The sequence below is a fragment of the Maniola hyperantus genome, chromosome 1 (assembly GCF_902806685.2).
Source record: "Maniola hyperantus chromosome 1, iAphHyp1.2, whole genome shotgun sequence".
NCBI lineage: Eukaryota > Metazoa > Arthropoda > Insecta > Lepidoptera > Nymphalidae > Maniola > Maniola hyperantus.
This window is the reverse complement of record NC_048536.1, coordinates 306467-322451: the sequence shown is the minus strand read 5'-3', so window position 1 is coordinate 322451 and position 15985 is coordinate 306467. Positions and strand designations below refer to the sequence as shown.

At 39.4% G+C, this 15985-nt stretch overlaps 1 protein-coding gene across 2 annotated transcripts in view; it reads right to left on the bottom strand.

Annotated features, from left to right (window-relative positions):
- Positions 1 to 1244: 1244 nt before the first annotated feature.
- LOC117982342 (neuroligin-1-like) overlaps positions 1245 to 15985 on the bottom strand; it is a 178330-nt gene continuing 163589 nt past the window's right edge. The window contains exons 13-15 of one of the 2 annotated variants that reach the window (XM_034968700.2): positions 13947 to 14074; positions 12340 to 12428; positions 1245 to 5684 (exon numbers count right to left, since the gene is read on the bottom strand). In XM_034968700.2, the coding sequence (XP_034824591.1) occupies positions 5601 to 5684; positions 12340 to 12428; positions 13947 to 14074 (301 nt within the window). In that variant the 3' untranslated portion in view covers positions 1245 to 5600. The remainder of the gene's footprint in view (positions 5685 to 12339; positions 12429 to 13946; positions 14075 to 15985) is intronic. The other variant, XM_069500593.1, reaches the window with a different exon arrangement.

Below are 15985 nucleotides of genomic sequence, written 5' to 3'. Positions count from 1 at the left end.
TTTGGTCATCATCGTCGTACATTGCTGCGTGTAGGTAACACGCCACTGTGTCTTGCGCCGCTTAAATCCAGCGGCTCCCTGTGACTCGTTTGATGTCGTCTGTCTACCTAGTGTGAGGTCTTTTAACACTGCGCTTTCCGGTGTGACATCACCATTTCAGCACCTCGGGACAACTTTGCACATTCCATTTCAAAGTTGACCCATAACTGATTGCAATAATGTAGAGGGTGTGATAGTAATTCTAATAAATTTAAGTGATCGATTGAAGTTTGTTGTGGGCTCTTCTCAGACCTGGGCGCGTTTGGAACCCTCGTAGCTTTAGTTTTAAGTACGTATTAATTATCACCACTATATATCATCTTACAAATTAAAATTTTGACCATCAGTAAGCGTAAAATTTTACTATTCTGTATAAATCATTTTAGTTTGAGTTTGACGAAATCGATCTCAGTTCAGCGCTTAATTAAATGAACTCCAGCTACTGGAATACAGCGGCCATCAGTCTATAGATTGACTTAAATAGCGCAAAGTCTCGGAAACAATTTATCAAAGTCTCAAAGGATGTTTTATCGCTAAACTCAAAGTGCACAGTCCAAAAAGAATTCGCGATAACAAAGCGCTCCCCGGGCGCGGCTCAAAAGATCTTCTTCAAAAATATGGAACAATAAAGATCAGTATAATTTTGTTGGTGAAGCGACCTCGGCTGAATAGTTAATTCCGTTGCCGGGTGTCAGGGAGGCATTAAATTAAAAGTTTCTCTCGCTCCAACTTTTAGTCCGATAGCAGATGATGAGAAACGAAAATAACTTAAACTTTACAAAATATTACAAAGAAAAATAGTGATTCGTTTATTTTTTGAATTTGATGTCAAAGAGGTGGTTCCGACTTCCGACATCAATTAATGGAACAGAATTCCTTTGTTATTAATTTTCTTTTATAAGGCTAAAAGAACATTGCGGGGAGGCGTAGTCGACGTGTCTTTTCTAAAATATTGCTATAAATAGGTCAATCGAAACGGTTGGCTATTTTAGCGTTTAAACTATCGTGAGTGATTTCCTTATAAATATAGATGATCCCGGTTGTACTCACATGGTTAGTCAAAGTATTTAGCATCTATTCCCTGATTGAGCTAGTGCGGCGTCCAGCAAAATGTCAGGTGCAAAAGTGTTGCTTGACAAACTAGCATTAAAAATACACAGATAGGTATATTAAAATAAAACAAAATGTTACAGGAAAATGGCTTTTATTAAAACCTTTCTTTTCGTCCATGAGAAAATCTTTACAGTCACAGATATTCACGACGAGAACTAATATTTACAGTTCGTAATACTAACATCTTGTATTTACAGAGACGGTGACCATAATTATACGCAGGCCTTATTCACTATAACATACAAATCGTGAAACTCATATCACTTGAATTTTTTCGTGTCAAATTCTATGTCTCGGGTAGAATGTTATAGAGAATCAGGGAATAGCTTAAACTTACGTAGCACAACTTACATGATGGTGTATTGTGGTGGAGCGAAACTAAAGCGGAAGGTAGAAACCTTTTTGCCTATAATGAATGTTTAAAAAAACTTTACAATGTAAATTAAACAATATTTTCACTTATAGGTGACAGGACTTATAGATAACAGGTAATACGCACAAAATTCCTTCAGTTTTGCAGATGTTAGTAGGTAGCGGTAATACTTAACATCAAATGACTTGCTTGCTCGTTATCTAGTTATTGATATCAAAAAGTGTAACAATGAACTTAATTATAACTTCACCATCTTGGAAAAGACACTTTAATGCGCACGTTAAAAGGTGAAATAAAGATAAAGTTAAATTTATTTGCAAATATTAGAAAAGACGCGTCGCGTCGCGTTTTTCACCTCTGCCGTAATGTACCTCGAGCCTATGATGGGAAATACAAAACCAAACTGTATACACTGTTTTGTTTGAATTGAAATAATCCAATAGAGTTGTTGTGAATCGATAATATTTCCAAATTATGCGTATTGCTCTCGAAAGGTTTAAATCATTTCAAATTCAAAGTTCAAATGTACTGGGTCCGATCCGTTATTATTGTGTTGTACGCAATAAATTATTTTCATATTCATTTGAAGTGTACGAAAAGCCTGTTTAATGTTCTACTATTATGTTTTATAACGCGTAAAATTTAACTCCTCACGCGCCATTTTATAACTTTTTGTCTCAAATTTCATGTCAAAAGTACGATTTTAGTTATCATCTGTAGGTACTATCTTAGTTTTTGCCAGCGTTTCGGATACACCCTGTATATGAATTAAAATCAGTCATTACAATAATTCCAGGTACACATAGGTAATACATAGACCACGTAATTCTAAGCTATTAAATTAGACAATTTTATCGTTTTAAATCTTATATAATATATATTATATCGTTTGTATATATTTTGACAGATCTATACAGTTTATAAGAACTAATCGTAACAGTTCACTTTATACAAAAGATTTCTAACACTTCTTAAGTAGGTATGAGGTAAATGTAAAATGCACTTTATAAATATTTTACCATTACATTAACTACCGATATAATTATTATAATACAAGTATTGAAACAAGGATTATACATAACTATTAATAGAATTGAGATTACATTAACAGAGATACATAAAATCCAAGGAAGTTTGCAACAGTGTAGAATTTAACTAATTTTTAATAACATAGGTAGGTAATAATTATTTTACATTTACGTTTCATTTTTTATTAACTAAAATTAATTATATAATTATTATTAAATGTAACTATAATGTAAGGGCACCAATAAAAACCTGTTTTTTGTATATACATTTGATGGGACTGATAATTCTTCCTGCATGTCAAAGCGAGTACGAAGCAGGAGCGTCTGCCACGCGGCGGCATGCAGGTGTGGCCGTAGCTTTATGTAAAAAAAAGTATTTTATTTTGTATTTAAAGGCTTTATCTTTCTAAGATCAGATTATTTAGGTATTCAGATTCAAATGCCAGAAGAAAAGAACAGTAATACAGTTCACTGAAAGTTTCTTAAAAAAGGTAAAAAAGTTGACTTCCGATTGAAATTCACGGGACAAAAGAAAAGTTAACGGTCGTGAAAACGGAACCGTACAGTAATTTATCATAGCAACAATGTTCATACAGCTCACACAATAATCATAAATGTTCCAGAAGCCGCAGCGAAAGATGGAAGCGTTCCAACTACATTCATTCATTTACATACGTGACACGTGACACCGACTGGAGCCTGGAGGTAATCGGATGAAAACTTGCATTATGACGACTGAAAAATCGACCAAGTGCGAGTCAGGCTCCGTATTATAGTCGTATTTTTTCGACATTTTGCACTATATAACCTTTGACCTCATTTTTCTACAACCGCACCGCGCGCCACCGTAAGGAATTTCACCCTCACCACCTGGGTGTCTGGTGCACTTCGACCGTCCGCTGTGTCAGATCCTTATTTCCACGCACATGCAAACTGTGGAACCAACTCCCATCGGCGGTGTTCCCACTAGATTACAAGCAACATGGGGTTATTCAAGGGGCGGACCGACAAATTCCTAAAAAGCCGGCAACGCATCGGCAGTTCCTCTGGTGCTGCAAATGTTCATGGGCGGCGTTAATCACTTAACATCAGGTGACCCGCCTGCTCGTTTGCTCTATAAAAAAAAATATAATTCAAAAACTATGATGCATAAAAATAAATAAAAACCTACTTTAGAATGCACAGGCGAAGAAGCCCTTTCATATGATACCCCACTTGATATAGTTATCTTACTTCAAAAATTTAAAATACTAATTATTAGTTCATGGCCACATTTTTTTGTGTGATGTAACCTTAAATTCACGGTTGATTTGATAGATCAGTCATTCAGTCAGTCACCTTTTTCTTTTTTTCAATCGTTCAATCAACTATGTGTATAATAGTCTGTGGAGGTCCTATTAGAGTCAAGATATGCGTCATGCATGCAGCAGGCCAGTGATGCACGAGGACCCACTGGAGCGCGCGGCTCCCATGCTCGTCCACCCGCGAATTATCGATGGATACGTTCCCTGACATGCACATTTCACTTCACTAGTTCCAACAGTATACGAGGATGTAGTTTAGAAATGGTTACCTACAGGCTACACTCTGAGATCTCTAGATAAGATCAATTCTCATTTTTTTACAGTCCAGAACCAACTAAAACAATTTAAAAATCTGTTTCTTAAAAGAACTTGTAGGTGACTAGTTTATGCTCGTGACTTCGTCCGCGTGGACTACACAAATTTCAAACGCCTATTTCACCCCCTTAGGGGTTGAATTTTCAAAAATCCTTTCTTAGCGATGCTTACGGCATAATAGCTATCTGCAAGCCAAAGTTCGGCCCGATCCGTTAGTTTTTGATAGATCAGTCAGTCAGTCAGAGTCCGTCAGTCACTTTTGCTTTTATAAATTTAGATTGATTGTGTGAATCCAAATGATGATATGAAAAAATTGAAAATCGAATACTTAACAATATCGTCGTAGAAATTTTTTTTTCGCACTTTTTAGTGCTAGATTGAATTGTTAATAATGTAATATTAAAAATGTCTGAAATAACGGAAATACCGAAACATTCAAAATAATTAAAATTTGTGGAAATAATTGATATCATGTTATCACTCAGAAGAACAGTTGTAATTATGATGCTATAGTCAAAGCAAGGACCACGTTTGAACCTAATGATGCAAGAATAGTCACTGGAGTGAACCGTTCTCTGTCAGCAAATAACTCAATAGTTCACATGAATGTACGAGTAGTTCACTTCATTAGCTCACTAGTTCACATTGTCATAATTCAGACGAATAGAGAAGTCTAATGGTACAAATGCAGGCAGGCAACGTGTCGCCTCAATACTACTGATTCTATGAAATACCTTCCGTGGCTTGCGACATATAGCAATATAGAAATACACAGAAACCAGTAGGTCGATTTCGTAAAACCTCCACCAATCATTATTACAATCTCACTGTTGTGATTGGCTGAATTTGGGCGATTCTTGTTGCAACAATGCATTGCAGCCAATAGTGAGCGAGCGTCAACCAATCTGAGGTGATTGCGATCGTGACATTGTAGCTGTCATTCTACCGTAATCGAGCTGCTGTAGTGTCGCGTTGACACCTTGCCTGCTGCTGTTTGTAGTCAGCTACGGATTTGTACCTATTGAGCGGTAATATGATGCTATTGAGTATTCAAAAAATACTTTTTATCAAATCAGTATACTGCCAGTTTAGTTAGTTTAATAAAAGGATCAATTACTTATCATTTGCGACTAACGGAGTTTACAGTACTTAAAAATGTCAGAAATCGCAGACAACTTTTCCAATACATTTGAAATTGAAACATTTTCTTACAGTAACCACCCTGAAAGAGACAGTCATAATAATACTCTTTATATCTCAGTCACCATGCTAGTGGTGAAGTCACTGAAACGAACACGGAAAACGGAAAATACCGTCATTAGTTCACTTAAATGTAGTTCACTTCACAAACTCACTAGTTCACATAAATGTAGTTCATTTCACAAACTCACTAGTTCGCAGATGTAGCGGGAAGAGTTCAGAAGTCGTCTACACTGAGATCTCTTGTATCTGCACCCGCTTTTTTGGTGGCGCCGTGCTGGGTCTCTCTTTTAGTTCTGCCTCGCTGCTGCGCTGTGGAAGTCGAGATCTATGTTAGTGAGTTGACAGGTCTATAGGTTAAGCGTATAAACAGATGGACTGTACTGCAAATCGACTACAAAATTGATGAATGCTGTCCGTCGTGTCCTAATAATTACAACCCGGGTATATTTAAAACAATAGTGAATAGGCATCTTCTAGGTAAACGTCACATCTTAGACCACATCATCACTTTCCACTAGGTGTGATTGTGATCAAGCGTTTGCCTATGATGAATAAAAACAAACAAACGACTCATACAAACGACTTTTTTGCCATACCTAATGCGTAAAAAAGCGGCATCTCTCCTGCAGCGCTTACGTACCAGCAACAACGGCATCCTAAAGGTAATTGCTGCCAGGCCCGACTGTCCCGTACCACACCACTGTGCGGAGGTAGCTATTGCGTCTTGCAATACAAATACAATGTTTGAAAACGTTTACAAGGTTGAGCAAACGTGGGAGCTTTGGATAGTGTGACGCCTCTACTTAGTACTTTCATACAGTGTGCTTTTTATGAGATTTTACGTAGAATACGAGAGTCGAAACACAATAACGTCAGTTTAAAATGAACCTAAAATTAAAAAAAACCAGTACCACTGATTTTAATTTCGCAAAGTTTCCGCTTGTAGCTCTGTATGAACAAACTTAAGCTTTAGAACAAGGTCATTAAAGTCTCTTTTCTTATTCTACCAACAATGGCGAGATAAAAAGTTTTATACAGAGCCTACTGATGTGGTCGTATTGTTTTAGTGTGATGTACTTTCTGATGTATATGCACAACTGTCTATGTACCTACTACGACACTGAAGACGCACCGCCGCTGGCGCGCGAGTGCAACTGCAATAATTCAGTAATAAACAGGTGTTTGCACAGCCCGGTCGTTTTACTTTATCCCATCCTCGACTTTATCTCACTTTCATACAGTTGTTCTTGTATAAATAATTGTACAAACGCGTCGCACGCGACTTGTCGTGCAATGTTCGTCGTGCGTCGCTGCCGTCGCGCTTATGTGTGTGTTGAACCTTTATATTATGAAGTCAGCAGTAAATTTTGCAAAGTATTTTTGTGTTATATTCATGCATCAATAGCTGTGTGATGAGCTGCCGATTCCAGTGGAGATAACTCCCGGAATATGATAACATACATTACGCTCAGGCTTGCCACGCCATTGTCGGGATGGAACGATAAATTTCCTTCCGCAGCCCAATTTGGCAGCACCACGCTATCTTTTGTTACGGACGCAAATGAAGTATGAACATTCCCCAATGTGGACCAATCATCTGGCTCGGTACTCCGAACCAATCAGACGTGATAGCTGGAAGCTGGTGGGAAATATTGAGAACTTACTTGATAAACGAAAACCGGCCAAGTGCGAGTCAGGCTCGCGCAACGAGGGTTCCTTAGTACAGTCGCATTATTCGACATTTTGCACGATAAATCAAAAACTGTTTTAAAATGTACAAGTGAATACCTATACATATGATATCCCACTTGATCTTACTTTATCTTACTTTGATAATTAAAAATACTAATTAATAGTTCATGACTACAATTTAATTTTTTTTGTGTAATGTAACCACAAGTTCACGGTTTTCAGATTTTTCCCCTAATGTTTGCTATAAGACCTTTCTACCTGCCATATTTAATGATTCAAGGTCAACGTGAAGTACCTTGTAGGTTTCTTGAGAGATGGACAGACGGACAGACAGACAGACAGACAGTCAACAAAGTGATCCTATAAGGGTTGCGTTTTTCCTTTTGAGGTACAGAACCCTAAAAACGATAAGAAAGCTCGGGAATGAGTTGATTAACAACATCTTTGATAGTTCTAATAAGTTTAAGTGACTGTCAAGTGGTGATGATAAAAAGAATATCCGACTGATTGGGTTGGTCTCAGATCTGGGTAAGTTAGGAGTCCTCATAGCTTTAATTTTAAGTTTACGTATAATCATCACCATTACATCATTATCTTACAAATTCAGCAAAAATGTACAGTCAAAAAGTGTACAATAATACCAACTTTAGTAATGAATGTGACTGATCTTTGTATAGGGTACCCCTATCTATAGCCTGATTGTACACTGAAATTCTGCAGGGTAAGTACTACATTTGGGCCGAAAGCAGCAACAAAATTACAAGCGACTTAGACTGTGCGTTGATAGATCAGTCAGTCAGTCAGGACAAGTCGTTTTACATAATACCTATATAAATCTTCTTCTTCTTTGCGTGCCTCTCCGACTAGCGAAGGTTGGCAGTCAGCTTAGAGTATTCCACTCTGTTCTTTGCGAGGCGAAATATTTCTGCAGCACTCGCGATTCCCGTCCACTCCCGGATGTTGCGCAGCTTTTTGTGCGACCGACGCAGACGCCTCTGCTTCCGGTAACTTTTCCCATCATGATGAGTACATCTCGTGCCTAAGCAGGTGCCCCAAATATGCGACTTTCCTCATCTTGATAATTTGCATAAGTTCTACATCCTAAAAAAATCCCACCAGATCTCAGCCTAGCACATATTCCGATGTGCAATAATGAGTAGCAATAAGCATCGCCGCGTCATCTCCTCGCCATTATCCGCCATTTTGTTCGCGTCAATCACTCCGATGTGAAATGGTGCACTCCGTACGCTCTCGAGAGCTAAGTGACGCTTAATGGCGGTATTATTTATTGTTACAATAAAAGATTCCTGTTTCAATGTATCTACATCACCATTTCAGTTCCTCCTGTTCACACGTCCTCAGCTTTCCTCATTCAGCCACTTCCCGCCACCCTCTTCATATCGTCCATCCATTTTGGTGAGGCTTCAACTAAATGGATGGACGATATACAGGAAGATTTTTTTGGTTTTGCACATTTTGTTTTATGTTGTATAGAAACGAAATTTAATTAACACGTATTTTTTATTTTTTTATTTTGCTTAAAAATACCAAAGTTATCGTTTACCAAATATATCCACTTTTGAACAGATGATTAGGGTCACCCTACAAACGTTATCTTCAGCTGTTGATTAAAATACACGCACTCACACCCGATGACGCGCGCGGCGGCCGTTGACCTCTGCGCGCTTTAATATCGTCTAAGATGCGAACTTGGTACTTTTTTTAAAGGGAAAACGTCAAAGTTAGCTAGCGTGCTTATAGCGTGCTTTGTTTACGAATATTGTGACCATGATTTGCTTATTTTAAGGTAAAAAAAAATCATAAAAGGTACAAAATTATGAATGGAAATGTGTCATATTAACGATACAGAACCACCAAAAAAAAATTGTGCAAAACCAAAAAAATCTTCCTGTATAGAGAGAAGATCCAGAAATAACTTAAAGGATTGCATTACATAGGTTTTACCCACTATTACCTAACGCTGTAGATTTTGTAGAGGTGCAACCTCTACCGTTACTTGGCTGGCAGCTATTAGGAAAACTTCGCAGCTGCCACACAACAATATTCAAATTTGGAACGCAGTGGAGAATCCTCCTGGTCACGCACGTTACAAGATTCCACATTCCCTATCATCCGCTCGTCACGTCAACATCTTCTACTATTGTATTATATAAAGCTCGCGAGCCCGTCTGTATTGTACATAACATATCAATTGTAAAGTGTAAAATAAACATCACTATATGTAGCTGGTTCTTCATTACATCAACCCTTCAGCTACATAATTGGTGACCCATCATTGAGGAACACATCAGCCACATTGGGTACCTGCGTCTACGGTCGAGCCTGCACACTGCTCCCGTACATCTCAGGCGTGCAAGCAACTCAACGCAACAAGCAACGACGTGCGGCCACATTAGCTGCACCCTCTGAACGCGAAAGCTACGAGTTACGACTGCGACTCGACATGGACGCCACAGATGGTGTCCCTCGTGGACGCAATCCAGTTAACTCGACGCGGCACGCTACGCAACCTACCCTGCCCTACATCGCTGACCACAACACAACCTCCTGAACCCGACGCGAGGTTCATACGTGCATGCCTTGTGAGTACATATCCAAGGCGCCCTGAGGAGGGATCCAGGTTTTATAAGGACATTATTTCTTCTGTGCTGAAAAACAATTTCTAACAATAATATTTGTGACATTGCATTTTGTTTTGTGAAAATTATTTTAGAGTGACGTATTTTTGTAATTTTCAAATTCAGTGAAAAAGAACATTAACATTCCATGAACAATATAGACAATAAGTGACGTCTCATCATCTCATTTTAAAAAGGGAATTTTTTATAGACATTTTACTTTTTAGAACAATTTTATTTAGTTATATTGTCATGTCATAATTGCCATTGTATTTTGTAAAATTTTCCTGTCATAACAATTTAAATTTCAGCAATTTATAAAGAAACAGTATTACACGTATGAAGAGGACTAATCTCTCCGTTCCATTCACAACAGACCCCTACGGACCATGCCACAATTCGTAAGGTTTTCAGCAAAGCTTCCTCCGTGCATTGCGGATCATCTTTTATTTCAAAGTGAAGCTGCTTTTGTGGAGTGCTGTATAGCCTCCGCACACATGTTCCTGTAGTACACTGGGCAGCCTAAGACACGATGTCACTCGTTCGTAAGTCCTTCGACCTTTTCACTTTTCCAGGTTCACTGAGTTTATCGCGCTCAGAACCTCCCTTCAGGTCTGTGTGGACGCGAGTTTGCCAAGGTTCGACGTGAAGAAGATTTGCTCATCATGCGTCTCCTCCGTCATCAACCTTTTTGCACTCCGAACGCTTCATTTATTGTAATTATTTTTTTTTCCGTGTCACTTAGGCATACAGGTCCACTGCTTATTTCTCTGGTCTTAAGTACTGCCTCCCAGTCACTGTGTACACAATGACCTGAGGTATTACACCATTACCAGATACTGCTACAGAAGACTCAACATTGAGGCAACTTTCAATCCTATTTGCCTTCTCATTTTTATCACTACATGTTCTAGTTTTAGGGTTATTTTCCTTCATTCTTATGTATATAATACGTGCCTTACTTAATTTTTTTTTTTTCTGTTTCTCACTCCGTAGGGGGGTGATGTAGAGGTGCAACCTCTACCGTTACTTGGCTGGCAGCTATTAGGAAAACTTCGCAGCTGCCACACAACAATATTCAAATTTGGAACGCAGTGGAGAATCCTCCTGGTCACGCACGTTACAAGATTCCACATTCCCTATCATCCGCTCGTCACGTCAACATCTTCTACTATTGTATTATATAAAGCTCGCGAGCCCGTCTGTATTGTACATAACATATCAATTGTAAAGTGTAAAATAAACATCACTATATGTAGCTGGTTCTTCATTACATCAACCCTTCAGCTACAATTTTTTCTTCTGAATGGACCAAACTTAGTCTTAGGTATATGTTAACTGATGAGGGCTCCTCCCCCTAATGCTTGATCGCTGCACTTCTACAAACCTTCTTTGGATCTTAAGGAATAAGGATCAATCCTTTTCAAAGGAAATCTCTTACTCACGAATTAATGCCGTATCTTTATCTTATAGATGGGCCTATAGCCCTACATAAAACATTCAAATAATGATCTCGATAAATAGAAATGTAGAAAAACACAAAGTGAAACTTGTTTAAAACAAAAATAAACGCTGCAAAGATGCGGTTTTATCACTAATAGTAAAGTTTTGCAGGAATTCCTTGTACGTGGGAGATTAGCATAATTGTGTAGTTGTATACCCCGGTACGCTGCACACAGTGAGATTACTACACAATAAGCGAAGCAAAGCGGTGCAGATAGAGCTGAGATAATTTCGTTTTGCTCCAAGGCTTCGACGTACAAGGAGTGCATGTTGTAGGGTTGCCAGAATGTAATATGAAAATTCCTGACAAAACCTCCATATTTACGAAAAGGTCCCGGCATTTTTTGAGCATGTTTTATGCAACGTACGACGAGAATTCCTTCAATTCTGTGTAAATTATAAATACCACTAGCATATAAAGATCACGTACTTATACATAGTTTCAAAACATAGACACATAGTTACTAAATGGTAGTAAAACCAGTAAGTTATCTTATTTTCTACTTAGTACAATTAAACTTAAGGCTAGCCTTATCTAATTGTAATTACAATTGAATGCCCACGCCCATCATGGAATAGTTTCGACTATTTTATTATGACCGACTAGTTTTGAACCCATCCGGGGTCCTTTTAGGGTTCGTACCTCAAAAGGAAAAACGGAATCCTTATAGGATCACTTTGTTATCTGTCTGTCTGTCCGTCTGTCTGATAAGAAACCTACAGGGTACTTCCCGTTGACCTGGAATCATGAAATTTGGCAGGTAGGTAGGTCTTATAGCTGACATTAGGGGAAAAATCTGAAAACCGTGAATTTAGGGTTAGATCACACAAAAAAATAATTGTGGTCATAAACTAATAATTATTAGTATTTTCATTTTTCGAAGCAAGATAACTATATCAAGTGGGGTATCATAATATGGAAGGTCTTCACCTGTTCATTCTAAAACGGATTTTTATTTATTTTTATGTATCATAGTTTTTGAATTATCGTGCAAAATGTCGAAAAATACGACACGAGCCTGACTCGCACTTGCCGGTTTTTCATAGGGACTCAGTTCGCGAACGCGTCGCGGTTGAGACGCGGTTCAGCTAATGAAAACTAAAGTTAGTGAGTTGTACGATAGTTTTACCTTGAGAGTGCTCTTTCTCGGCGAGGTGACGGCGGCGCGGGCGACGTCGCTGCTGAGGGACGCGGCGCGGGCGCGGCTGCTGGCGCTGCCTGGGACAGGATATGGCACATCAAACTTAGACTGCCTAGACTAGACAGAGATCATAATCGCAAACTGCGGGCACACTGCGGGGCAGCAAGGAGGCAAGATTCGCAACGCCTTCTTCAGTACCTACCTACCTCAAAATATTATAAATACTAGCTGATGCCCGCGACTTCGTCCGCTTGCCATTAGGTTTATTAAAATCCCGTGGGAACTCTTTGATTTTCCGGGATAAAAAGTAGCCTATGTCACTCTCCAGGTTTTTATCTATACCCATGCAAAAAATCACGTCAATCCGTTGCTCCGTTGCGATGTGATTGAAGGACAAACCAACAAACCAACAAACATAAACACTTTCGCATTTATAATAAGGGTACTGATTGACAAGTAACATTACTTCATTGTGATAGTTCATAATCTATAATCTAAATATATAAAAGGAAAAGGTGACTGTCTGACTGACTGATCTATCAACGCACAGCTCAAACTACTGGACGGATCGGGCTGAAATTTGGCATGCAGATAGCTATTATGACGTAGGCGTCCGCTAAGAAAGGATTTTTGAAAATTCAACTCCTAAGGGGGTGAAATAGGGGTTTGAAATTTGTGTAGTCCACGCGGACGAAGTCGCGAGCATAAGCTAGTGAAGTAGGTAATGTTGCTTAGTCTTATAGAAGGGGGACGATTATACTATATCGGATAAGTCCTTATCCGATATATTATAATCGTCTAAAGTGTAGTAGTAGTGTAGATGCAGAGGAAGACATCGCGGCCGCCGCCCGCCCCGCAGCCCGCCCCGCAGCCCGCCCCGCAGGCGGCAGGGCGCACCCGCTCCCACCTGGGGGCTGGGCCACCGACCAAATGCACCTTGCAGCCACCGCAGGCACTCCCAAGTCCCGTGTAAATACTCCCTCATACTTTCAAGTCCAAGTTTCGAGTGCGGCGACGTCAAGTCGAATCACACTTGCAGAGTTCCGCGACAACTTCCAACAACTTACACGAGTTACCACTTCGCTTGTGACATATCCAAAAGTTTCCCAACATTTTCTACGAGACTCGGGTTAAGGTTCTACTTTTATTAAATTACTTAAATATAGTTGCGGTTTTAAATAGGTACTTAGGTACAAAAGTTCTTAGAAATTCTTAGTAATTATCAAGAATGCTTTTAGATTTTTAACCGACTTTCAAAAAGGAGGTGGTTCTCAATTCGGCAGTTTTTTTTTAAATTTCTCTGGGACTCGTTAGATTTCGTCCGTCCCCTAGTCTTCCAACGCTGCGCTTTCTGGTGTGACGTCAACATTCTAGCACCTTGATGGGACCCCACAACGTTTAATAGTTTTTCAAACTATGTACCCTGCTCATTTTCACTTCAGCTTCGTAACCCAGTGATCTATGTAGCTCTGGTTGTCCTACGGATCTCCCCAGTTCTGACTTGATCACGTAGAGAAACTCCAAGCATAGCTCTCTCCATCGCCCGCTCAGTGACTTTGGTCTTACTTAGGTAAGAGCAAGGGTATTCAAGTTACCTTCTCTTCTAGGACGGCGATGTGTCCGCCGCTTGCCTCGCTGCAGGTAGATGCCTGCAAACACCAGCAGGTTGAGCGCCAGCAGGAAGCACCCGGCGCCTACCGTCACCCCCAGCGCCACAGTGTAACTTGGGACACACAATCAAACAATATATATTTACTACCGTTAATTTGGGTACTGGTACGGTTCCGTACTCAAAGGGACCCTAATACTCCGCTCTCTGTCCGCCTGTCCGTAGCTATCTGTCTGTCAGTCTATCTCATGAACCATATTGTAGAGAGTTGAAATTTTCACGGAGTTTGTGGAGCCTATTGCCACTATAACAACAAAATAAAAATCAAAATAACGAATTTCAAAATAGCCGCTATGCCAATTTAAGAAGTACTTACCTACGACGACGTGTGTACGATGGTACGGAACCATTTGTGTGCGAGTCTGACTCGCCATTGACAGTTTTTTAATTGATTTAGGTGTGGGCTGACGTAGGTATAGGCGCGAAGTAGGTATCTACTTCGCGCTGAATTAATAACTTTTCGTCAAGTGAAGCCGATTTTTAGAATCGTTGGCCGAGTAGATAGTAAAAAATTGAAACAAAAAAGAAAATTGAGGAGCAGGCAAACACATTAGTAAGATTGAAAGCCAGAGACGCTGATCAATCATGTTTATATCCAGCAGCTGCGGCGAGCGACGAATATTTGACGCTCATTGCTCGAGCAAACATCATGTTTAGCCAGTGGTTCGACCGCCGGCGAGAAAACGACTAACTGTCGGCGATTTTCTCTCTCAAGAAACGCACAATAAATGTACATTCCGTGTAAACGAAAGATACGCATATATTTTGATATATGCGTATCTTTCGTTTACACGGAAACGAAAGATACGCATATATCAAAATAGTTAGTAGTAGAGTTGCTCTCTGACTGTTCACACTGCCGTCGACGACTCGGTTTACTAGTTTTGTCGTTCAGCGACGAGCTTTCAAAAATAAACTCGCTCAGCGATATTCGTTCAGCGATGCTCGCTCGCTTGAACACGTGTAACGCGTGCGCAAGTGTGCACAGGACTGAGCGACCGCGGCTGAATGGCGCGAGTGATCGCTCGTCGCACTTGCACACTCGCTTATAGCCCGGCGACAAAACTATCGAAACTACACACTCACTTCCCGCTGATCGCCTACTCGTTTAAGTTTCTAGTTCTACTCGTTTCTCGTTCATCGTCGGCGGTCGGACCACTGCCTTATATCCAGCAGCTGCGGCGAGGGACGAATATTTGACGCTCATTGCTCGAGCAAACATCATGTTGTTTACTTTGAGCAAATTTATAAAACCGGGATGAGCGTAAACGTTCACGGGTAAACGCATAAGCGAAATGGATTCATTTAACATTTTTCCTTCCCTTCCCTTCCCTTCCCGGGGAATTTTTCTTTTAATACGAATACTGGAGATTATTATGTTTCTAAAAGCAAAAGTCGTAATGAGATGGTCTTTGACACTTTATTATCAGAGGATAAAGGGGTGCTTTTTATACATAAACAAACAATGAAAAAAGAGTAATTTTAAAAAGCTATATTTGACAGAATAATTAACCGAAAAAATTGCCTTGCTTGCAGTGCAGTTCATTTTCTTAAAAATAATATACGTTGATGGTGATGTTTTTGATTTGAAATACAATATCTTATTGTTAAAATACAACTGTACCACAATGTAACATTGTAGAATATACTGCCGTACACAGAAATATCTTTTAATTTAGTTTTTTTTTGGGATTTTATAAAAACCTATATTATTATAACCAAAATATTACAATAAAACTTAATTAATATTAAATTTCTGACATTATTTTTTACGTTTTGTTTACATGTTGAGTAATTGATTACCGCCACCCATGAACATTTGCAATACCAGAGGAAGCCCAAATGCGTTGCCAGATTTTCAGGGATTTCATTCGCCCCAAGTGGAACTCCAACGAGAACACCGCTGATGTGAGGTCCACAATTTGCATGTTCATGTACATCAGGCATCCAGCTGATGAGGATTTC